At 25.1% G+C, this 26848-nt stretch overlaps 3 protein-coding genes and 1 long non-coding RNA gene across 12 annotated transcripts in view; all 4 read right to left on the bottom strand.

Annotated features, from left to right (window-relative positions):
* LOC135931439 (inositol polyphosphate 5-phosphatase E-like) overlaps nt 1-12406 on the bottom strand; it is a 45225-nt gene extending 32819 nt beyond the window's left edge. For 2 of the 4 annotated variants that reach the window (XR_010573041.1, XM_065468548.1), the window contains exon 1: nt 4472-4573. Coding sequence is in view for 1 of the 4 variants with exons in the window: in XM_065468548.1 (XP_065324620.1) it covers nt 4472-4541 (70 nt within the window). In the remaining 3 variants the exon portion in view is untranslated. Of the gene's footprint in view, nt 1-4471; nt 4574-11880; nt 11982-12020 lie in introns of those variants that run through there. The other 2 variants (XM_065468550.1, XM_065468549.1) reach the window with 2 other exon arrangements.
* Nucleotides 12407-18116: 5710 nt separating this feature from the next.
* Nucleotides 18117-19132, bottom strand: LOC135926443 (uncharacterized). The gene is made up of 3 exons (XM_065462331.1): nt 19038-19132; nt 18543-18900; nt 18117-18365 (listed from the first exon to the last, which is right to left on the bottom strand). Exons 1-3 carry the CDS (start codon nt 19130-19132, stop codon nt 18117-18119), a joined length of 702 nt encoding a protein of 233 aa, XP_065318403.1.
* A 1356-nt stretch (nt 19133-20488) lies between these two features.
* LOC135922296 (uncharacterized) lies at nt 20489-21092 on the bottom strand. Of its 2 annotated transcripts, none has more exons than XR_010570833.1 (4): nt 20958-21092; nt 20852-20911; nt 20760-20811; nt 20489-20695 (listed from the first exon to the last, which is right to left on the bottom strand). It is a non-coding gene; the product is annotated as an uncharacterized LOC135922296 (long non-coding RNA). The 2 variants fall into 2 exon arrangements; XR_010570832.1 differs by having other exon boundaries at nt 20489-20648.
* A 3839-nt stretch (nt 21093-24931) lies between these two features.
* LOC135932010 (uncharacterized) lies at nt 24932-26551 on the bottom strand. 5 transcript variants are annotated; one of them, XM_065469341.1, is made up of 8 exons: nt 26395-26551; nt 26298-26321; nt 26178-26255; nt 26065-26133; nt 25944-26021; nt 25830-25898; nt 25719-25789; nt 24932-25675 (listed from the first exon to the last, which is right to left on the bottom strand). In XM_065469341.1, the coding sequence occupies exons 1-7, from the start codon at nt 26504-26506 to the stop codon at nt 25731-25733; spliced, it is 489 nt and encodes a 162-aa protein (XP_065325413.1). In that variant the 5' UTR covers nt 26507-26551; the 3' UTR covers nt 24932-25675; nt 25719-25730. The 5 variants fall into 5 exon arrangements, with proteins under 5 accessions (XP_065325413.1, XP_065325412.1, XP_065325415.1 ...); XM_065469340.1 differs by having other exon boundaries at nt 24932-25789; XM_065469343.1 differs by lacking the exon at nt 25830-25898.
* Between the last annotated feature and the right edge of the window lie 297 nt (nt 26552-26848).

The following is a 26848-nucleotide window of genomic DNA, read 5'->3' as shown; positions in this document are numbered from 1 at the left end:
AAATTAATATTACGAAATGAATATGATTATTCAATTTATAAATTTTTTACGAAATATTATCCGTTTATATTTTTTTAATAATTTCTTCAACGATTACCATAACTGGATATTTATTTTAAAAAGTATTGTAATTTTTATACTTAAAAAATAGATGGCGCTATATATAAAAAATTTAATATGATAAAATTTATTTGTTTTGTTGCTTAAAAATATTCTCAAATATAATATATCATAAAATTCGGTTATATAACTTTGTAAACCTCATTCCCCTGAGATATTCGCAGGATAAAAAATTTTAATAATTTTTTTTAATATTTAAATGTAACTTAAAAATAATTAAAAAATCGGACTACACGAATAAAAAAGCAGGATTAAAGGAGTGCAATAAAATTATTAAGGGAAAAATCAAATTAATTACCAGGCCTAAGATTCTTTTATGGAATTGTCATTATCTTAAATTATTAAAAAAAACATGTAATTTTTTTCGAAGATCAAAAATTTTTTGCTAAAAATTTCTATGATCACAGTCTTTGAATTTTGAGCAGTTTATTTAACACTAAAAAAATTAATCAAATAAGCCAGCTGATTTTATCTTTTTATTATATAGAAAATAAACTGATTATCAATAATAAGCGAAAATCGTGAAAACACTAACAATAAATCGAAGTTGCTAAAAATACAAATTGATTTCTTTAATATTTTTTCACAAATTGTAAAAATAATACTTGATTCATTTCTTTAACATTTTTCTAATTTAAAATAAATTTTTCTAAATGAAATCTTTAAAAGATAAGCTAAAGTGTTGCAGCCCACTGAATAAACCAAAAGATAAAAATTTTAAAAAGAATTTACGTTCTCTACTACTTTTTATATCTTCAACAAAAAATATGTAATTCGTGCTGCCACTAGTTAAATAAAATTGGTCCACATCTTCCCGAAGAATTTATATACCCAATAAAATATAATCAAGATGCCTTTCAATCGATTCATGAAACATTCATTACACAATATTGGAGAAACACCAATTAAAAAAAAAAGTTTAAGGGAGAAAAAATATCCTAAAAATAAAATTCAAAAGATTGAAAAAGCAATAAAGACTAAGGTTTTAGAAATATCTGATTCCGAGAATGATAGTCTAATAAAAGTGGAAATTCATATTGTATTAAAAAATAACTTTGATAAATTATCAAAAAATCAACAATATCAAATTCTTACTGCCTCAAAGATGGAGTGTAAATAAAATTCAAGAGGAATTCAACGTAACATCATACATGGCAAGAAAATCCAAAATGGTGGTAAGAAAGTAAAATTCTTTAATTCCCAAAACATAAGGCAGGAAAGATACTAAACGAGCATTTAAACTCATCAATGATTTTTATAGTTCTAATGAAATAAGCCGACTCATGCCTGGAATAAAAGATTGTGTATGTTAAAGGTGAGAAAGAACCAGTCCAAAAAAGACTAATATTAAATAATCTTAAAGAAATATTCAAGATGTTTAAGGAAGAATCCAAATATATCAATTAGATTCTCTAAATTTGCCGAACTTAGGCTAAAAAACTGTATTTTAATTGAAGCTAGTGGCACACACACTGTTTGTGTCTGCGCCATTTATCAGAATGTGAAATTAATGACAAATGCAATAGCTGAAATCACAGTAGGAGAATATTACTGTATAAATTCTTATAACTATCTTTTGGCACAAATTATTTGTAAGCCCTTTCAGCCAAAATGTTATTTAACAAATTGTGACCAATGCCCTGGTATAGAATCTCTTAAGGGCCAATTATACCAATTGTTTCAGAGAAATCATATAGAATATGTCACGTTTAAACAATGGATCACGATGGATAGAACAAATCTTGAAACTATTATCAAGTCCGTTGATGATTTCATCGATTATCTATTAGAAAAAGTTCAAATTTTCCTGCATCACTCGTTTATAGTTAAACAACAAAATTTATTTTGAAGAATTCCAAAGAAAATTTAAAAGATGGGGAATTTTTAACAATTCTAGATTATTCTGAAAATTATTTCTTTATTTCACAAGAGAAGTTCAGGGATTTTATTGGAACAACGTGCAGGTCACTATACACCCATTTCTAGCATATTATAAATCTGGAGAAGATTTAAAAAATATAAATTTGTTATTATATCCGAATCATTAAGCCATAATACTAGTGCAGTCCACCTTTATCAAAAAATTTTTATTAATTTCTTAACAGCCAAATTTAATTCTAAACCAGAAAAAATAATATATTTTTCAGATGGAGCCGCGTCTCAATACAAGAATCGCATAAATTTTCTTAACATATGCCTTCATACATACGATTTTAATATTTCTGCCGAATGGCATTTCCTAGCCACTGCGCATGGCAAATATTAAAAATCAAATCCTAACCCCATTAGAATTATATAATTATACTAAAAAATATTAATGGAATTCAATTTGAATATATATCCAATCTAGAATATATCGAAGGAGAATTAGCCCTTCGTAAAAGATTTAATTCTGCACTGCCCATACATGGAACCCAAAAAATTAACGGGGTTATTCCCTAAATATAATATATTCAAATTCTAAAAATATAATATAAAACATGTTTAGTTTTTAAAAGAGAAAATTATATTTAAAAATATTAATGGATATGAAACATGAGTATATGATGACACATGGTGGTTAGGATTTATAATCGATAAAAATGATACAAATGAAGAAATAAAAATCCGATTTTTACACCCTTGTGGACCTTCAGCCTCATTTAAATTTCCTCTGATAGATGATATTTTAGTGTTGCCCAAATCTAATATTCTCTCGCTGGTCAATCCTTCCACTCCCACCGGTCGAACATATATATTATCTCCTGAAGAAATCTCACAAGCCAGCCAGGCTTGGTATTTCTTTAGATGAAGTAAGATTTAATTAATTTATAAACTATCATAATTAGGCAAAATTTGTGAAGATTTTAAAAATTTCATGATCTGAATGACAAATAAATATATATAATGCACATTGTAATCGATAGTATGATATATATACATTGAAATATTTTTAATCAATAAAAAAAAAAAATTTTAACATATTAAAACTATTATATATAGCGCCATCTATTTTTTTAAAGGTATAAATATCGCAATATTTTTTAAAATAAATATCCAGCCATGCTAATGGTTGAAGAAATTATTTAAAAAAATTAAACGAATAATATTTCTTAAAAAAATTAAAAATTGGAGATCATATTCATTTCGAAATATTAATTTCAAATTTTCAACTGACCATAAAATGACGCATATTTTTAAAAAAAATTAATTTTGATTTTCGCCATAATTATCAATTATTAACTTAGCTATTGATATTAGATTCAATATTTGATCATATTTAGTTTTAAATTAAAAACGAATTATTTAACTTCAGTAAATAGCAAAATAAGACGTTTTTTGGACTTTTAACCCCGATTAGTTGCTAATGTGCTAAAATTTTGTTTATGATCTAATGTGAACATGTATAACCAGCCTACTATTTTTTATCGAAATCGAAAGAGGTCGGCCGAAAAGTGATTGATTTGACATGGAATGACCCTTTTCAAAAGTCACGAATGGCGTTTCTTTTCTTTAAAAAATTGATGGCGTTACAACGACGTTACTTTACAGAACTAGTTGAGATTGATGATCTTTATATAATAAACTTGATAACCTTAAAAAAGAAATTGTATAAAATACAAAATCAATTTCAAATAAAATCTAAAGATTTTTAGTTTAAAATTTAGCTTTTTATAAATTTTGTCATATTTTATAAATACGACCCAAAACATTAATTTTTTTATAATTAAAACACTGCCCATTTGATTAATTTATTGCCTAAAACTTTATCAATATTGGCTAAAATTTTAATTTTTTGATAATAAAAATACTACTAGATAATTTACTGCTCTAAAAAATAAATAATTATTTTAATGCTTGTTGTTGATGAACATTAAATGTGGTATTGCAGTGAACAAATATCCTGTGTTTATTGGCACTATAGCAAGATTTTTTTGATAATTCTGTGTTTTTATTGAGAATATAGAATATTGCAAAATAAAAATGAACTAAACTAAAATAAATCCTCTTGAAAAGATAAATAAATAAAATACACATAAATTATATGAATTGGCCCGTCAAATGATCCGGTCCCGGTCTACGAACGATAGGAATGAACCGCTGACTCACTAATAAATGGTACACTACATATACCAAGCTTTATTGAAATTCAATGGAGGTCGCCATGAAAAGCACCAAAAATTAGTCAATTTGAGATCGAATTGACCATATATAATATATATACAATAAACATTCATGCAATTTATGATAATAAAGAGAAAAAAAGAGATAAGGATGACGAGACTTTAGCAGTAAAATATAATTCGTTAAAATTGCAGGCGGGAACAGACAAATTATAACGTTGATTTGAATAAAACAAACAAAATATTACCTGTAACGTATAATGCAAGGTCTGTTCGTATAAACAGCACTAAGTGAAGGTCAAAAAAAGATTTATCCATAAGGGGACAATACAAAGGACCCAGAGCATGTTGTAAAGAAACGCTCCACTCTTTTCTAAAAAAAAACAAGTTTGCATTAACAGGCCTATCAGCCCTTTAATGTGGTTAAATAAATTATTGGGAAAGAGAAAGTTGTCTAATTTATGTTTTCATAGAAATCTAAAAGATTCGTGCATCAATATTATAATGGTTACTTTTGTATGCATTTGCAGAATCTACTCAGCCTCATATCATCCATATATTGGTTCAATTTTTTTTAAAATAATATTATTATCGCAAGAAAATAGATTATAGAACATTTGATTTTGTAAACAATTTATATACTCAATATTTTTACTAGCTTCTTGAAGTGTTTAATATTTAATTTTTTACGTTTCATCTTGTGCATAGCATAGCGCTTCAAAAATTTGCCTGTCCTCATAAATATCATTAACTAATATAAATATCCCCATTAAGGACCCCCATCTCCTCAAAGAATTTATACAATATAACACTATAAACAATAATTTGAAAGAAAAATATGTAGAAGTTAATAATTTTTTAAAATATGTCTGTAATTAAAAGTTTTCAGTAAAAAAGTGTCAAACTAAAATAATTTTGGTAAAAGTGTAGCCAGGGTTTCGAACCGTTAAGCATAACGGTTCGGTTCGTTCCGGTTTTTAGTTTATAATTTTATAAAGGTTTTGTTCCATTTCGGTCTTTTTTTAAAAAATTCATATAGGTTCGGTTCGGTTTATAATTTTTAACGGTTCTTTGCGGTTTGTTCCGGATTTTATAAATTTGATTTAAAAAAAATTAATCATTAACCATGTATATATTAATTTTAGAGAAAAATCTTTAATTTATAATTTCTTATTTAATTTAACCATGAATCTTATAGATATTTTTATTAAACTTAGTAAATATAAATTAGACAAATTAATTTTTTTTATTTCATAAATAAATAAGATAAAAACAAACATGCGTAAAATGATGAATAAAATAACGCTTAAATATAATAAAATGCATATACTATTTATGTTTAAAAAGAGAATTTAAAAAGGATAACTAAATATTTTCTAATATTTCAGGATTTTATTTAGTTCTCTGCGCAGAGAGTATAAACTTAAGGCTAGAAAATGCTCTTTCTATGGATACCTGCGTAGCTGGAACTGCTAGCACAGTTATAGCTAACTTATAAAGTTCTGGCATACTATTATTTACATTTTCCCAATAATTCAAAAGATTACTATCTTTTTCTAATCTTTCTATATTATCAAATGACTGAATTATATATTCTATTTTTATACATTTATTATAATTTTCTATGCCCTGAGAATTATTCTTATTAAGACTTTCATGCGACTTTAATAAATCTTCAAAATAATCATCTAAATTATCTTTCGAATGGAACAAGTAGGCAGCATAGTATTTAGAATTTCAATATTCTGATTATTTAAACTTTGTATCAAGTTTCAAGTTTTACAAAGATGTTTTCTGGCGATCTCTCTTTCTTCAAATGTTAAAAATATTATTTTAATAATAAATAATTTATAATGACTTAAATGAATATTAGAATTCTGAATTTAAAAAAACAATATGATTATAAATAAAAAATTATTATTTCATTAAAATATTGCTGACCATTTATTTATTGTCATTTAAATTTTATGATCCAATTTTTTATAATGAGATAAAAAATAAACCATATTATATAAAAATGAATGTAAAAAGTATTTGATTTCTATTAGATGTTAGTTATTAGTAGAATTATTTAATTTTTTCCTAAATTATTAGCAAGTATTATTTTAAAAGCTTATTAATAACTTATATATATAAACTTGTTAATTTAGCCAAGAATAGTTATGTGTGATTTTAATATATCTTATCTAATTAATAGATAATTTGCCTAATCTCTAATAAATTAAGTATTTAAAGAAAAAAAACAATAAACTTGGTATTAATTGATATATAATGTTGATAATATAAAAATATTTAATTTGAAAAGAAATCACCAATTTATAAAAATGCCCTCAAGGAAAATTAAAATTTCAAATTTAGGTTAATAATTTAAAATTAATTATTTTTAAAACCGTTTTGAACCAGTTTAAAGTATTTATAACGGTTCGGTTCGCTCTTTTTATATTTTCTTTATAACGGTTCGGTTAAGGTTACGGTTCAAAAAATCATAACGGTTCATTCAGGTTTGGCGGTATCGATTCGGTTCGAAACCCTGAGTGCAACATAGCGAAAGGCTTGCAATAAGTGACATAAAGATCTGCAATAAAATTGATTGAGAAAACCACCACCCTCCTCCCTTAACAAAATCATGGCCACGCCGATGATTATGTAAATCAAGATCCTTTACCATTCTTTATTTAAGCAAAAGTGTTTTGCATTATCGATTATTTTAAATTTTATGATTCCCTCGATTTCTATAGTAATATATTGTCTAATTTTTAGTGTTTTTTTCGATTTTTTCCTATGAAGATGAAACTTAGCATTTGCTTTTTAAGGGTTAAATGGGCCGCAACATAAAAGAAAATTTTTCAAAAATCGAATATAAACATTTCAGTTTGCTATTAGACACATTATCTAAAATTCAATAGTTTTAGTATAAATTTCATTGATATCTTCAAAAAATACAAGAGATAAGATGCTAAAATTTGGACAAAATCTTAGTTACGTATACCTTAATTTCAATGCAAAATTCACTCAAATCAAAGGGGAGTTGAAAATCACGTTTTTGATCGATTTGATATGGAATGGCCCTTAATCTTTTTTATTTACTATATAACTTAATGTGCAAGGCTATCATTGCCAAATAACTAAACCAGAGTGGGACACCACTATCATGACGCTCTCTTCGCTTTTTAGCCACCGTCATGATGTGTAGAGTAAATCGGCCAGTGTAAATTATTTTCATAATATACTGCCTAATGTGTTTTACAAATCTATTCTCATTTATAAGACGAACCTGCCATTTTTTTATTGTATTGTATTTTATTTATATTTAATTATTTGATAAAAACAAAGGTAGAGTTTAATTTTTTATGGAATAATTTTAAATTGAAAATTGTATTAATTGATTATTATATTATTCACGATTTAAAATTGACGTTTTGGATTATACTCGAAATAATTTAAATTAAGTGTATCGTCATCGTCATTATATTTATTTTTTAAATAAAATTTGGAAATAACTATAAAATTCATTCACGTTTTTGAAAATGTTACCTTGGTGGTGAGACAAATACAAGTATGCGAAGTAAAAGAAAATGTATAATGCGTTTGTTGATTTGGAGAAAGCATTTGAGTGTCGCGCGAGGTAGATGGGCCTTGAGAAAATCAGGTGTGGATGAATAGTTGGTTATGGCAGTGATGACAATGTATGTGGGAGTACAAATTCCGGTAAGGATGGATGATGGAGATAGTGAAAGCTTTGAAGTGAAGTAGAACTTCATCAAGGATACCTGAGCCCATTATTAATTATCTTAGTACAGAATGTAGTGTTTAGATAAATGCGTAAAGGACTTCCCTGGGAGCTATTATATGCAGATGACCTTGTATTAATGGTAAACAGAGAGGAAGAATTGAGGGATAAAAATATAGATGGAAGATGGCCATGGAAACGAAAATTAACGCAGCAAAGACAAAGGTGATGATTGGTGGGGATACTCTGAAAATGTGGCCTTGTGGTGTATGTGGGAAAGGAGTTACTTAATTCAATCCAATGCACAGATGCCAGAATGGGTGCATAATAGATGTAGCGGGAAAAGGGAAGTCTGATGCTAGCAAGAATGACCTTTATTTGTAGAACGTGTAAAAGGGTTACATAATATTGATAACGTAGAAAAGAGTGGTTTGGATATTGGCAATGGATTAAGCCTCGGAAAAGTGGATAAGTTTTTTTATATGGGTGATATGCTAAACGCAGATGGTGGTGTAGATTCTGCTGTTGTTGCAAGGGTCAGACAGGCATGGAAGAAGTTGAGAGATGTCGTCTATTCTAACAAATAAAAAAGTCCCTCTAAAGTTAAAGGGGAAAGTTTATGTAGGGTGTGTGAGGAGTTGTTTAGTTTATGGCGGCAAAACATGGGCAATGAAAACGACCCACGAAGCCAAATTAGAAAGAACAGAGATGAGGATGGTTAGATGAATGTGTATCTCTGAGAAAGAGAAAAACTAGTAAGGAATTGCGAGCAAGATTGGGTATAGAAATGATTGGAGTGATAATGCGTTGAAGTGGACTAAGATGTTTGGGCATGAGGAAAGTAAGACAAAAGATGACTGGGTAAAGAGATACACCTTGATGTAAGTAGGATAGTGTTGTTATATGGCAACTCAAGATTTTAGCGAGAAAAATATTGCCAAAGCCATGAGATTTAGCGAATAAATGTCCAAACCTTTGTGCCATTTATGAGAAAATCTTCAGGTTTACGTTATTTTCTTTTGAAAAAAATAATGAGTTCGCCGTTTTTAAAAATCGGCTCAAATAGAGCCGTTTAACACTAGTAGGAGGATCAAGACATAGAGGAAGACCCAAGATGATTTGGAATGTAATAGCGACGGATATGAGAAAAATGAATCTTACAAGTATTCATGCTCAGAACCGTCAAAATGGAAAAGAAAAATAGAAGGAAAACTGGCCAACCTGGAAATCGACATTAAACGGAGAAGAAGAATATACTATGCAATTACATTATAAGTAAAAATTAAATAAATTTATTTCTAAATTTTTTTTTATAAAAATTCGCCTAAAAAGAAGCCATAGCTACTTTTGAAAAATAGCAGCTAATAGTGCGCTACTTTTTTTAATTGGTAGCGATATAGGTAGCGCGCTACTTTTTTGACAAATAGCAATAGCGGTAGCACCTACTTTTAAAAGTAAGGTTTAACAACCCTGCTGGGAATCAATTCAATTGGAAAATTATGCCAGGATATCAGCTATATTATCCATAAATATTTGGAATAAATTAAATTCACCTGGGAAATTATTCCTAGATATTCTAATTCCTTCCCGATATAGTATTCGAAGAAATTATACGATTATACATCCTTTTCCGAAGTATACTGATTGGTGTTTCTAGATTATTGAAGTTATATTATTCGGAGGAAAATTATTTAGGCTTTCAAATGCCAAGATATAATTTGGAACTATTCCTCATTTTTCCCAACATGTGCTTTTTTATATTAGCGAATTTGTATTATTCTGAGAATAAGTTTAAAAATTCATATGTATGAATAATTATTGGCATTATTTGAAATAAAATATTTTCATAAAATTATTCGAAATTCTTATTCCGAGCGATGACACCATGCTGCTATATTATCCAAAAATATATTGTAAATAAATAAAAAGCATATAGGAAATTATTAAATTACATAAAAAATTTCCCAAAATATAATAAGGGTTTTGATATTCTCATCCAAATATATCAATTCCTTTTTTGAAATATGATAATTATATTATTCGATCGTATTCCTAAATAAGAATCAAACGGCATCCTAATATGGACGAAAAAGGCGTATTTCTTTAAAATATTGGTGAAATAAATTTAACGGCGCCAAGTAATTTATGATTACATCAGAATTTCTGTCCGATGGCATGAAGAATTCAAGCTAGACTTCGTTAATCGCCATGGTCATTGCTTATTTATAAGAACGACGATGTCCAATCAAGTCACAGTTTATATATTTGGAAAATGATGTGGAACAAAACCGCTGGGAAACAAACTAATGCCCGAATATTTATGAGATTAGTGGACCAAATTTTGGAGCAAAAACACGTAAATCTTTATTCAAAAATTTAAATTATTATGTGCAATGTCCAGTAATATGTTTGAGCATTTTTTGAAATATAAGGACACTTAACATGTAAAGGGTGGGGTTTTATCTTTTTTACAAATCTATTCTTATTTATAAGATGAACCTGTCATTTTATTTATATTTAATTAATTGTTTTAAAAATATTTTTAAAATTAAATTGGAAATAACTTTAAAATCATATACCTTTCTTGAAACTACCAAAGCCTTATTTAATCTGTGTCATAACAAGATTTTTCTAATAATTTAATTTTTCAATAAAAAGAAAAAAATATTTCATAATATAATTATAATTTAAAAATATGATATTTCAAAAGGGTAATTACATTCCTATAGTTTGTGAGCCACATTGTTCAATTCAAACCATAATGATTTATTAACATTATTTAATAACTTGCAAGGTATCCTTATTCTCTCAGGGATAAATAAAATGAGGTTTTAACAAACCTCAACAGTTATTTTATTCCAAATTTTAATGAACTCCAAAATAAAATTTATTATGAAAACTTTGATGTTTTATTAAAACTAGATAACTGTGTTGTAACTTGTAAGCTTAAAATCCATCATGAGTAACTTTTATTTTTATAGTCAGAAATATCTAATTTGCTAATGATAATCAGGTCAGGTGGTTCAAAAACATAGCTAAGATTTAACTCAATTATTCCCATAGCAATTGATACTCCCTTTAATATGGAAATCAAAAAACTGAAAAAGATCCATAATTTATAGAAATAAATAAAATGATTGTATAATTATTGGATGTTCTCTATCTAACCCAATGTATGCTCTTGGTTAACTATATAGTTTCACTCACACAGAAAATTTATTTTAAAGTTGAAAGCTTTTAAAGATTACAATTTTTTTTTACTAAAGGAGGGGTCCATAAAATTTTTCGTAAATGGACTACATATAGTTTTGATAGTGTATATAAAAAGTTTACAATGTTCCCCTCTACCAAAATTTTGAGATATTACAAAAAAAAATAATGTAACTTCAAGAGTAAATAGCCATTTAACAAACCACAAAGGTAATTAAGAAAGTTTATAACACTTTTCAAAATATGCAAAATTATAAATTTTAAATAAAGTGTTTTTTTAATAAATGATCTGCTCATTGTTTTAATTTTAGCCCATAAAACCTTTCATTGCAGACTTCTACATCTTCTAATAATCTTTCCATAATTAAGTATCTTCAAAAAACATTTTAAATTAAAAAAGGAATGTAATACCAAAAAAAAATTCTTAATCCTGACTATTTCCATGATATAATTACATTCGATTTTTAATGATATGATCTAAAAAATGGTTAAAATCTTAAACTTTATTTACTTGTTTGTAATACTGATTCTTATTAAGTACCTTTCATAATATTCTAATAATTTCAAGTAATTTTCAATTTTGGATTTCATTTTACATTTCAATATTAAAAGTATTTATTAAATTTATAACAAAGCTTTTTCTTACAGTAGTGTTTATTTTTGATTGATTAGTCAGAAAATTAAAGTTTTTTATGTTAATTTATTTCAAATGATTACTTATTAAAAATTGTTTCTTGGGTACCAACTAGATATATATCATGATGACAAAATGGCTTTGGCGGAAACAAGATATTTCTAGCACATTTAGGATCTAGTGCCTTAAAAGATTCATTAAAACAAATATTTAATTTGATTACATCTATAGAGCTGCACATATTCCATGTCACTAAAAATATTGTAATATTTTTTTCAGTTCTATATCTTTCAATGATGGTTGAATCATATATATAATTTTTGTAGGGACCCTGAAAAAAATAACTATCCTCTAAATTAATCTTTTATTAACATTGTAAAATACTTGATGTCTGTCATAAGGTAAAAACGGTGCAACAAAATGGACAGGTAAAATGGGAATAGAGAGGTAAACTGGGATTGAACAAACTGAGAATGGACAGGTAAAAAAAACCTTCGCTAACATAGATTAAAATTAGAATTAAAATAGTTTTATAAGGAAATTTAAATTAATCCTAATTAACATTTATCCAATAGACCATTTTTATGTTAGAAATGGAATATGAACTTGATGTAAGGGCTACTTGATTTTGTCCACTCAAAAAAAATAGAACAAGGGGACGTATGTGGAGGTGGAGCTCTCAAATTGGCTTTATATAATGAAAAATTGGCCCCGTTTGATGAACATACTTTAACTCTATTAAAAGATTGCAGGATCTTCCCACTAATACAAAATCGAATTAAGTCGAAATAGGCAAGGAAGAACTTATTGAAAGATTAATTTTTAATAAAAACTCAGCAGAGGGAGTTGTAGGTTTTCGTCCCTCTTATTTCCTAATTTTAATTAACCTTAGAACTCCTATTCAGGATTCATTTGTAAATTCATAAGTAATACTTAGCCAAAATATATTGAACAAAGATTTACCTAGACAAATTCACAAGCCTGATTATGGGGTTATGCCGATTGCAGTAAGTTCTTTTTTTAGGAGACTAATAGCAGGAGACTAATAGCTAAGATTATCGTTGAGCGCATAGGGGTAGCCAGGAAAGGGGGCAAGGGGAAATTCCCCCCCTTTCAGAAATTTATTATTTTTTGTGAATATCATTTTAAGCTAATAACATAAATCCCCCTTAGTTTTCCCCCTCCACTCCCTAAACCCCAAAAATGTATGTATATATCTTAAACAATAATTTGAAAGAAAGAATGTAAGAGTTGATATTTTTTTATAAAACTATCCATCATAATTTATACATTTTTGGAAAAAGGCATTTATATATAAAAAAGTGAACCAAAAATGTGTTTTAAGAAATGAAATATAAGCCAAAGATAAGTCTTAAGACAAAAGTGAAATGTATTATAATTATTAATAATAGATCCATTTACTAAATAATATTATATATCAAATATATTTTTTTATAAAATGAGTAATTTTAATTTATTTATCTTAATAAAAGTAAAATATAATTATAAAATTAATAAAATTAAATCATAAATTAAATAGAAAATTAAAGCACAATACAAACAGTGGAATATTATATGGCGTAGATTTACAGTATATTTAATTTTATCAATTATCATATGACAATCAAGTAATTTTTACCAATTTAGCGAATTATATATTTTACAGAAAACTATAAAATATTGATAAGGACATCAGAAAATATCTTTTAAAGACATTGTGGGATGAATAATTTAAAGATTAATTTTTAATATCATTATTTATTTAAAATAAATAGATGGCGTTAAATAAATGAATGCAAATTATTGCTATATTTATTATCAAGAGCATTGATTAGTAAAATTTGTTAAATTATTAACTGTAATATTCTCTAACTTCAAATATGTCTGTAAAAATGATATTTTACCTAGTATTTTGTAACTAATTCTATATAATAGAGTAATATCAACTATATGTCTACTTTTTATAAATGAATTTCTTATACTTGTTTGGAATAAATTATTACCATGCTTTTATATTAATGTATATACAAGTAATTTATTATATTTTATATAAACTAATAAAAATATATTTCATATTTGTTCCAGGCTTATTTTTTTTATTAAAATTAACCTCCTATATTGTAATAATATTTTATGACTATATATAGATTAAGGTAACCTGACCGAAGGCCGGGCAAAAGCGGGCCAAAGGCAAGCCCAAAATGTGGTCTGGGAACGAAGCCCCTAGAAATTTTTTAAATCCCCCCCTTAGGAAATCCTGGCTACGCCTATTGTTGAGCACATTAAACCTGATGTTCCAAAAATGTTCCAAACATATCAACTAAGTTTTGGTACTAAGGTGGGGGGGGGGTGAAATAGCTGCCCACTCTCTACTTATATATATAAAAGATCCTCCTCCAGACGCCGTAGTTTTTTAGCTGGATTTTAAAAATGCTTTTAATTCTTTATCCAGAAAAGTATTTTTGAACATTTTTTATGAAAAATTTCCAATTTATGCAGGATTTATTGAACAGTCGTATGGCTGTAGAGTAGAACCCCTTTCAAATTCGGGGGATATGCAATTCCTTTTGATGAGAGTATACCACTGTTGCAATATTATATTATTTTTATTTTTGGGTTAATTGATTTTTATGTATAATATTTTTCAAGGATATATTTTTTTATATATATGAAAAATAAGAAAATTATATTCGAGTTAATTTTAATATCGGATATAAGAATTTATTTTATTTTCGCGCAAAAATTTTGATTTATTGGAGAACTTGTAGATTTTAAAATAATGAAGCTTGAATATGTTATTTAAATATCCAAAATTAGAATTATAAAAGAATTTATTTCGGTGTCAATTCATATTTCAGCGTCAGTTCTTATTTCAGTGACAATTCTTATAAACCTCTAGAGGAGTTAATTTCAAGCGTAGTTCTTTATTATTTTGGCTACCAGTAACTCTAGAACAGGCAAGGCGTTTGTTTATTCGCCATTATTTTCTTTGCGTATTTTTAATAGATTCATCATGTTTTGTAACAATGTGAGGGATTAAGGTTGGGTTAGCCTTGACAAATAAAGAAATCAGGCAAAAATATAAATAAACATTATTATTGAAATAAAATGAACATTGAAATACTGTAAACCAGTAGAAGGGTCAATAATCGATAATATATTTAGTAGTTGGAGGGATATTATCAAAATAAAAATAAAAATAAATTTTTTTTTTTTTTGGGGGGAAGGGGGGGGGGGTACTTATCAAGCCTATTATGATATTCTAAAGGTTTATTTTGCATTTGTTCATTATTAATGGCTGGTATATCAATATTTGAACAATTATATAGAGGAAATAAAATGGGGATAGTTTTTTAAAGTAAAAAAAAATAATTCTCAAGTTAATTTTATAAAGTTGGGAATAAAATTAAATACCATTCGGAGAGATCAATTGGCAAGCTTAAAAAAAATAGGAACCTTGTGAATAAGTATAGAATAATTTAAATAATATATAATACCTTAGTATGTATTTTTTTTGGAATAAATATAAAATCATAAAAATAGAAAACCCCGTTTAGGATTTTTTATTGAAAGAATAATAAGGAGAATTGTTAAAAAAGGAACCTTAAGAATAAATATATAATTTTAATTGAATAAAAATAAAAATAAATATTGTAATATATAATGATTTTAGAATAGATATAAAATCATATATAAAAATAATAATAATAAAAATAATAATAATAAAAATAATGTATTTTTTGAGCATTATACAAAATAATCAGCAGGAATGGTGGATCCGACAAAATGGCAAGCTTTTAAAAAAGTAGGATCCTTAAAAATTTTTATATTTATTTAGTTAAATTTAAAAAATGTATTTTGTATAATTTTCAGTTAGACAAAGATAAAAGCGCTTAATGTGCTGCCCAACAAAATGGATAGCCTTAAAAATACGAAAAAATTTCCAAGCATCCAAGATTTTAATAATTTAAAAAGATTTTCTCAAGCCCATTTCAATCCCTAATAATTTTGAAAACCAAGCAAATATTAATTTTCAGAAGTTTTTTAAGCCCAGTCCAACCCATAATAATTTTGAAAAAAATTTCCCAAACCTAGAGATATTAAATTTATAATCAATGAAGGGGAAATCTCGGATTTACCAATTAGTCTATAGGATAAATATATTTCTTTATAAAAATATTAACATAAACTAACATTTAACATTAAAAAATCCCGTTCAAGCCCATAATATTTGGAAAAAATTTCCAAGCATCCAAGATCTTAATAATTTTAAAAGATTTTCTCAAGCCCATCTCAATCCCTAATAATTTTGAAAACCAAGCCAATATTAATTTTGAGAAATATTTTTTAAGCCCAGTCTAACCCATAAAAATTTTGAAACCAAGCCCAGAGATATTAAATTTATAATTAATGAAGGGGAAATCTCTGATTTATTAATTAGTCTACGGGTAAAATATATTTCTTTATAAAAATATTAACATAAGACTAAGATTTAACATTAAAAAATCCCAATATAGGTTCAAGCCTACAATATTTGGAAAAAAATTTCAAGCATCCAAGATCTTAATAATTTAAAAAGATTTTCTCAAGCACAATTCAATCCCTAATAATTTTTGAAAACCAAGGCAATATTAATTTTGAGAAATATTTTTTAAGCCCAGTCCAACCCATAATAATTTTGAAAAAATTTTCCCAAGCCTAGAGATATTAAATTTATAATTAATGAATGAGAAATCTCTGATTTACCAATTAATCTATAAGTTAATTCAGTTAAATTGAATTTCTATATAAAATATTAATAATTTGTAATATTTATTAAATAATGTATTACTTTGACAATAGGTGTTAATATGGTCTCCTACAGTTGCATTAATTTTGAATAAAATTTCCCAAGCCTAGAGATATTAAATTTATAATTAATGAATGAGAAATCTCTGATTTACCAATTAATCTATGAGTTAACTCCTAGTTATATATGCAAAAAAAACATGTGAATTGGTAATAAGGGAAACTGAGAAAGCCTGGACAAAGCACTTATATGAGAATCATGACAAAATAAGGTCTGCACTAATATTATTATAAGAAATAAAAAATATTACCTCGTATTATTGGAGATAACTCCAAAAATGTTTTTTTTTTACATCTTAAACTAATTGGTAAATCAGAAATTTCCCCTTCAGGTGATGATAAATCAATTAAAAATTTAACTATCTCCGAGTGGGAAAAAATTTTCAAAATTATATTGGATACGACTGGAACCTCAAAAATAATATTATCTTGCACCTGACATGGGAATATCTTTTACAAATTATTAAGGGTTGAGCTGGGCTTGATAAACTTTATAATTATATGCTTCCTAATATTGTGAGCTAGGACCTGGCATGACATCTATCGTAAAAAAAAAAAAAAAATCTCATTCCTAGTCATTTTTGATGGGCTTTCTTAATAATTTGTAATATTTAGTAAATAATGTTTTACTCTGACAATTGGTTTTTATATGGCCTCCTACAGTTGCATTAATTTTGAAAAAAATTTCCCAAGCCTAGAGAAATTAAATTTATAATTAATGAGTGTGAAGTCTCTGATTTACCAATTAATCTATGAGTTAACTCCTAGTTGAATTTCTATATAAAATATTAATAATTTGTAATATTTAGTAAATAATGTATTACTTTGACAATTGGTTTTTATATGGCCTCCTACAGTTGCATTAATTTTGAAAAAAATTTCCCAAGCCTAGAGATATTAAATTTATAATTAATGAATGAGAAATCTCTGATTTACCAATTAATCTATGAGTTAAATCTTAGTTGAATTTCTATATAAAATATTAATAATTTGTATTATTTAATAAATAATGTATTACTTTGACAATTGGTTTTAATATGGCCTCCTACAGTTGTATAGAAAACTTAAGTTATAGAATCATCTGTTTGTATAAAATAAATAAATAAAATCAACAAATAAAAAAAATAAAAATACCGATGACATGACGTATGACATGACGTAGCGATGAAATGACGTCACGATGACGTAGTGAGGACATTGGAATTATAATATATATTATTATAATGTTTTTTCAGTAGTTAGTAAAATATATGAATCTTTTTATTCTTATATTTAGTATACAAAATCAAAATCATCATTTCTTATTCAAATTAATTTCAAATTATATAATAATAAAAAAATAAACAATTTACAAAAAATAACAAAAAATAACAAAAACAACAATTTAATACACCATTTATTCCCAGTCTCTCTGATTTCGATCGTATCCTTTTTGGATATCGATCTTGACTTGTTTCTTCTCCCTCTCCTTTCAATTCATTTCATCGTTATTTTTTATTGCATCCTCTTTGTTTACTAACTCTTCCGTTTTCTCTTCTACTTCAGTTCTCTCTTTTAATTGGTATTCTTCAATTAATATATTTTCGGTTCTTTTCCCTAATGTGTCCGTATGACGTATAATCATATTACCCGCTATACTTACTTCATAACGTTGTGATCCGAGTATGCCTTTAATAATGGCTTCTTCCCATTTTTTTTCTTTGTTATTGTAAAGGCGCGACTAAACTTTTTCATTTATCTGGAATTTTTGATTGTGGTATTCTAACTTCTCCTTTTTGTTCCCCCGTTCGAATATTTGATCTAACAATCCTCTAGGTTAAAATTTTAGTAGTATTTTAGCGGGACTTTGTTCAGTTTCTGTCCCTGGTGTATTCCTGTAATTGTAGAGAAAAATAACTAGACTGGTTTCTAAATCTCTCTCGTTTCTTTTATTCATACTCTGTTTAAAAGTTCGAACTAAACGTTCGGTAATGCCATTTGTCTGAGGATGGTAAGGACTTCCGTGCACTAATTGAATCCCGTTTTTTTTATGAAAATTATTGAAATCTTTGCTGCTGAATTGGGGTCCGTTATCAGAAACGATTATCTTGGTAAATCCGAATCTTGCAAAAATATTTCTTAATATTTTTATCGTGCTTTCGGTTGTAGTGCTAGTCATGGGAACTATTTCTGGCCAGTGACTGCTAGCATCTATCACTACCAACCAATAATGATTTTGATATGGTCCAGCATTATCAATATGTACTTGGTGCCATCTATTATATTAGATTTGGGATGAAAATGTTTGATTAAAATATTATGTATTTCTAATACCTCTTTGTTTCCTGGACTATCAGGTGCACATAAATTTACTAGTATTTTGTAAGTATCACACCCTATAGTTGTTAATAACAGAGATTTTTCTTGTGATGATGTTAAACTTGGTTGTGTGTTTTTAAATTCTTGAAATAAGTTGTACCAATCTTTGTAACACAGGTTTGAATCCATTAGACTTTTTATAACGCCATTTTTGTAATGTTTTTTCTGTAGTAGTAAAATATCGAAATCTTTTTATTCTTTTATTTAGTATACAAAATCAAAATCATCATTTATTATTCAGATTAATATCAAATTATATAATAATAAAAAAATAAACGTTTTACAAAAAAATAACAAAAACAACAATTTAATACACATCAATTATATTGCCTTAATTATAAATAATATACTTTATAACTATTAATATTACACATATAAATTGCTGATTATAAATGATATAAATTGCTTTAAATATAAATGATATATTTTATAATTAGTAGTATTATATAACTGTTGCATTTAAAAAATTATAAAAAAAGTAAAATTTTCATTTTTTAAAGAACGCATGTTGTTTTTTTTTTACCATTAACAATATTTATTTATTTCAAATTAATTTTTTTTTATTTCGAATAATAGATAACAGCAGAAGAATTCCATGAAAATGACCAAAAAAACAACTCAAAACTTATCTTAATTCTTTTTATACTATAGGCATTACAATAAACTGGATAAATTGAGACTCTTCATAAGCAAATATTTTTATTAAGCTATAAATATGTTTTTTTCCTAATTAATCAAAATTTTCATGTTTAATCTAATTTTCACAATATATATGTCTACTCTAAAAATAGATAATAGCAGAAGAATTCCATGAAAATGACCAAATAAACAACTCAAAACTTAGATAAATAGATTATATCTTAATTCTTTTTATACTATAGGCATTACAATATTGAGACTCTTCATAAGCAAATATTTTAATTAAGCTATAAATTATAAATATGTTTTTTTCCTAATTAATTAAATTTTTCATGTTTAATCTAATTTTCACAATATATATATTTAGTCTACACTAAAAATAGATAACAGCAGAATAATTCCATGAAAATGACCAAAAAAACAAAATAGATTATATCTTAATTCTTTTTATACTATAGGCATTACAATAAACTGGATAAATTGAGATTCTTCATAAGCAAATATTTTTATTAAGCTATAAATTATAAATATGTTTTTTTCCTAATTAATTAAATTTTTCATGTTTAATCTAATTTTCACAATATATATTTAGTCTACACTAAAAATAGATAATAGCAGAAGAATTCCATGAAAATGACCAAAAAATCAACTCAAAACTTAGATAAATAGATTATATCTTAATTCTTTTTATACTATGAGCATTACAATAAACTGGATAAATTGAGACTCTTTTTAAGCAAATATTTATTTCTTTTTCATAACATTTGTATTTTAAATATGATTACACTATTTAAATATATTATTATAATAAAAATAGATACAATTATAATAATTCTGAATGCAATTTGTGAAATGACAAGGTTTTAGGTAATTGTAATTGATCCTGTATGGGTAGTTCTATATTCTCTTTGGATAATTGTAGATTTTCTTTGGGTAGTTCTAGATTCTCTTTGGGTAGTTCTAGATTCTCTTTGGATAATTGTAGATTTTCTTGATTCGTGATATCCTGCATTATAGAAAGATCTATTTCATTATCTATTTCTTTATTTAAAGCTTTTTTTTTGTTAAAAATAGTGTACTGCATTTTTTTCACTGAAGGGTTAATAAAAATTAAAACCTTTTGATTTGGATGGTCTGACCTTGCCCTCATAACATTATATCAACATTTACTACAAAAGGTATGTAATAATAATAAATAATATTTTTTACCTGCAAGAGTTGTATCTATCTCATAATTTCCAGTAGGGCTTGATTCGATCATAGGAGGGACTAATACCATAAATAAATATTTGGCTTAAAAAAATATATTTTTTACCTGCAATAGTATCTATTTCACAATTTCCAGTGAACGCCTTTATATAACAGCAATAAATGGTGTCATAAAGTTATTTTATTTTTTTATTCAACACGCTTGTTTTTTTTTCTTTAACAAATAAATATTAAAAAAAAGTTGTTTATTATTGTTTTTTAATAAATTTTTTTTTACGTATTTTTTTTATCTAATGGAAAAAATATTGTTTTATTATTTAATAAATTTTTTAAATAAAATTTTTTTTTACGTATTTTTTTTATCTAATGGAAAAAATATTGTTTTATTATTTAATAAATTTTTTAAATAAAATTTTTTTTACGTATTTTTTTAATCTAATGGAAAAAATGGTAATTTTAAAATTGATGATTTTATTATTTAATTTATTTTTATTTAATAGGAATTAAGATATAATTTAGAACTAAAAGATTTTTCTACATTAGAACAGTTTATGAGTAATATAGTATGGACCATAATTTATAACCCAGATTGAAATTTTTCAAATATATTACATGCATATCTTAGAAATATTCATGAAAAGTTATTAATCTAATAATTTTTAAAAAATTTTTATAGATGTTGAGGAATTTAACATTATTCCCAAACAATAGGGCCAATTAATGGGAATTAATTGAATATATGTTTAATCATTAATTAGGTTTTTATTAAAATCTTATGATACTATTAAAAATATAATATTTCATTATATAAATTAACCTTCATGCAATTTTATCTTCATAATATTCATTTAATAACTTAAAAAAAAATTAATGCTAATAATAAAGTAAATTACAACCTATATATCCTGATACACCAGAGTTGTTATGATACTTTTCATATTTATCTAGATAGATACATGGTCTAAAAAGCTTAATATACCAAGATTTATAAATACTATTTTTTATTTTAATCATGTAAGATGAGTGTAAAATATCAAAATAAAATTTTTTCAGTTTGATATTTTATTTATAAAAGAAAATTTGAATGTCTTATTTAATCATGAATTAATGCAATTTTGTCATAATATTTGTTTAATAAATTTAAAAAAATTAATGTTAATAAAGTAAAACAACCTATATATCCTGGTACACCAGACTTGTTACGCTTTTCATATTTATATAGATGCATGGCCTAAGCTTAATGTTCTAAGATTTATAAATACAATTTTTTATTTTAATCATGTAAGGTGAATGTAATATCAAAATTTACTAAATAATATTTATTCAGTTTGATATTTTATATATAAAAGTAAAATATTTTTGTTAGCTTATTAAGACATGGTGACAGATTTATTAATCAAATCCCAAATATGGTATTATTTTTTTACATAACATAAAAATAAATTGGCTGAAAGATACTAAAATAAATTGCAAGGGACTTGTGAAAAACATGAACATCAATGGCTACAGCTTATTCTTATGCCATTGAATTAAAATCCAGGAAAGGCTTCAAATTTTGATCTCTTCAATAAATTGTTTCAAATAATTCTTAATTTTATAACTTTGCTAATGTTACCCCTATTATTTCTATTTATAGGATTTTCACAACCTGTTTAATACTTTGTTTAAATCATTCGAACCTAAAAATTTACTTTATTTTAATATTTATTATATTGTGTAATTTATATATTATTTTTAATGGTTATCAGGCATTGCAAAAAACTATTCTATGAATCCTTCTATGAATATATTTAAACAATATAATTTAACATAAAGAATTATTTTTATTGTTTTTTTTATCAAAAATATTGAATGTTTGTTATTTATAACACAAGAATCTATTTTATATTTTTTATTCTATATTTTAGAAATATATAGAAATAAAATTTGTAAGAATACAATAATATATTATAATTCTATATATATATAATTAAAATTATGTATTATAAAATATAATATAGTATAATTGTAAATATATATACAGAAATAAAATTTAATATAATAGAATACAATATAAATTGCTTTTTATTAGGTTTTTGAAATCTTGATTGTATTGTTTTCTAGAAGCTCTATTAGATTGTATTGTTTTCTGGAAGCTCTATTAGATTGTATTGGGAATGACTAAAATACGCGTCCCCGAAAACTACGCGTCCCTACGCGTCCCCAGTCAAAACGACTATTTTAATTATTTTTAATAGGAAATCTTATTAAGCTTTATAAGATAAGTTAGAAAATGTTTTTTTTAATTTAAAAAAAATACGGTAATTATATAAAATTTACAAAAATTTATTTTTTTAAAAAATTAACTACGCGTCCCTACGCGTCCCCGGTCAAAATACAGTTTTTTTTAAAAATCAAAACGGATTCATATTTAGCGTATTAAAAGAATACAGAATATGTAAATATTATATTTTAAACTATTTTATAACTTAGTGATTTTTTCAAAGAACACTTTTTTTTTTCAAAAACACTACGCGTCCCCGGTCAAAAAACCGTTTTTTTTAAAAAATAAAAGCAGATTCATGTTTAGCTTTTTAAGGAGATTCAGAAAATGGTATTAATAAAAAAAAATTAAAAAAAAAATTTTTTTTAAATATTTTTTTTGGCTAAACTACGCGTCCCTACGCGTCCCCGGTCAAAATACAGTTTTTTTTTAAAAATCAAAACAGATTCAAATTTAGCTCATTAAAAGAATACAGAATATGTAAATATTATATTTTAAACTATTTTATAACTTAGTGATTTTTCAAAAAACACTTTTTTTTTTCAAAAACACTACGCGTCCCCGGTCAAAAAACCGTTTTTAAAAAATAAAAGCAGATTCATGTTTAGCTTTTTAAGGAGATTCAGAAAATGGTATTAATAAAAAAAAATTAAAAAAAAAATTTTTTAAAAATATTTTTTTTTGGCTAAACTACGCGTCCCTACGCGTCCCCGGTCAAAATAGAGTTTTTTTTAAAAAATCAAAACAGATTCATATTTAGCTCATTAAAAGAATACAGAATATGTAAATATTATATTTTAAACTATTTTATAACTTAGTGATTTTTTGAAAAAACACTTTTTTCGAAAACACTACGAGTCCCCGGTCAAAAAACTGTTTTTTTTAAAAAATAAAAGCAGATTCATATTTAGCTTTTCAAGGAGATTCAGAAAATGGTATTAATAAAAAAAAATTTTAAAAAAAAATTAAAAAAAAAATTTTTTTTTGGCTAAACTACGCGTCCCCGGTCAAAATACAGTTTTTTTTAAAAAATCAAAACAGATTCATATTTAGCTCATTAAAAGAATACAGAATATGTAAATATTATATTTTAAACTATTTTATAACTTAGTGATTTTTTCAAAAAACACTTTTTTCGAAAACACTACGCGTCCCCGGTCAAAAAACTGTTTTTTTTTAAAAATAAAAGCAGATTCATGTTTAGCTTTTCAAGGAGATTCAGAAAATGGTATTAATAAAAAAAATTTAAAAAAAAAATTTTTTTTTTGGCTAAACTACGCGTCCCTACGCGTCCCCGGTCAAAATACAGTTTTTTTTTAAAAATCAAAACAGATTCATATTTAGCTCATTAAAAGAATACAGAATATGTAAATATTATATTTTAAACTATTTTATAACTTATTGATTTTTTCAAAAAACACTTTTTTCGAAAACACTACGCGTCCCCGGTCAAAAAACCTTTTTTTTAAAAAAATAAAAGCAGATTCATGTTTAGCTTTTCAAGGAGATTCAGAAAATGGTATTAATTTTGACCGGGGACGCGTAGTTTAGCCAAAAAAAAATTTTTTTTTTTAATTTTTTTTTATTAATACCATTTTCTGAATCTCCTTGAAAAGCTAAACATGAATCTGCTTTTATTTTTTAAAAAAAACAGTTTTTTGACCGGGGACGCGTAGTGTTTTCGAAAAATATGTTTTTTGAAAAAATCACTAAGTTATAAAATAGTTTAAAATATAATATTTACATATTCTGTATTCTTTTAATGAGCTAAATATGAATCTGTTTTGATTTTTTAAAAAAAACTGTATTTTGACCGGGGACGCGTAGTTTAGCCAAAAAAAATATTTAAAAAAAATTTTTTTTTTAATTTTTTTTTATTAATACCATTTTCTGAATCTTCTTAAAAAGCTAAACATGAATCTGCTTTTATTTTTTAAAAAAAACGGTTTTTTGACCGGGGACGCGTAGTGTTTTTGAAAAAAAAAGTGTTTTTTGAAAAAATCACTAAGTTATAAAATAGTTTAAAATATAATATTTACATATTCTGTATTCTTTTAATGAGCTAAATTTGAATCTGTTTTGATTTTTTAAAAAAAACTGTATTTTGACCGGGGACGCGTAGTATTTTTTTTTATTAATACCATTTTCTGAATCTCCTTAAAAAGCTAAACATGAATCTGCTTTTATTTTTTTAAAAAAACGGTTTTTTGACCGGGGACGCGTAGTGTTTTTGAAAAAAAAAGTGTTTTTTGAAAAAATCACTAAGTTATAAAATAGTTTAAAATATAATATTTACATATTCTGTATTCTTTTAATACGCTAAATATAAATCCGTTTTGATTTTTTAAAAAAAACTGTATTTTGACCGGAGACGCGTAGTTTATTTTTTAAAAAAATAAATTTTTGTAAATTTTATATAATTACCGTATTTTTTTTAAATTAAAAAAAACATTTTCTAACTTATCTTATAAAGCTTAATAAGATTTCCTATTAAAAATAATAGAAAATAGTCGTTTTGACTGGGGACGCGTATTTTAGTCATTTCCGATTGTATTTGGTTCCTAATTTTTAAATTTAATATAAACATTCTAAATATATAATAACTATTTGTTTTATTTATGGTTTCCTAAAAATATTTTGAAGAGAATATCCAGTGTAGTCTAAAGTTTTGGTTGCTATAATTTTTGTTATATAAAATAAAGGAAAAATGTTAACTATTTGGTAGCTTAATTTGAGTGCCTAAGATATTTTTTGAAATATTTTGAGATGAATAGAATTCGAATGCTATTTTTATTTTATATATAATAAAAATTAAAACACAAAATATACTAGCTGGAATAGTTTTTGACTGAGGGCCTAAATTTTTAGGTATATTTTGAAAATGATATTGGGAATATAAGTTTGTAGCTATTTTTTTGTTATATTTAATATAGAAAAGTAAAATGTTTACTCTCTGGTATCTTAACTTGAGTGCCTAAAATATTTTTTGAAATAATTTGAGATGAAGATAATTTGATTGCTAATGTATTTTATATTTAATAAAAATTAAATCACAAAATATACTATCTGGAATAGTTCTTGACATAGGGACTAAATTTTTAGGTATATTTTGAAAATGATATTGGGAATATAAGTTTGTTGCTATTTTTTGTTATATTTAATATAGAAAAGTAAAATGTTTACTCTCTGGTATCTTAACTTGAGTGCCTAAAATATTTTTTGAAATAATTTGAGATGAAGATAATTTGATTGCTAATGTATTTTATATTTAATATCCTACCTCCTCTTTTGCAATTGTATGTTATTGTTTTATATTTATATATTGGATCATGATGAGGCTTAGAACGGGAGATATAATAATTTGAAAAGGTATTCTTCTCATAATTACTCATAAACTGTTCTAATGTAGAAAAATCTTTTAGTTCTAAATTATATCTTAATTCCTATTAAATAAAAATATATTAAATAATAAAATCATCAATTTTAAAATTACAATTTTTTCCATCAGATAAAAAAAAAAAGTAAAAAAAAATTTTATTTAAAAAATTTATTAAATAATAAAAGCATCAATATTTTTTCCATTAGATAAAAAAAAAATACGTAAAAAAAAATTTTATTTTTTCCATTAGATAAAAAAAATACGTAAAAAAAAATTTATTAAAAACAAAAAAAAAATAATAAACAACTTTTTTTTAATATAAAGAAAAAAAAACAAGCGTGATGAATAAAAAAAT

Source organism: Gordionus sp. m RMFG-2023, chromosome 1 (genome assembly GCF_954871325.1).
Source record: "Gordionus sp. m RMFG-2023 chromosome 1, tfGorSpeb1-WG-v2, whole genome shotgun sequence".
Lineage (NCBI taxonomy): Eukaryota > Metazoa > Nematomorpha > Gordioida > Chordodea > Parachordodidae > Gordionus > Gordionus sp. m RMFG-2023.
Note: the sequence above shows the minus strand (reverse complement) of the source record. Positions and strands in the feature narration are given on the sequence as shown.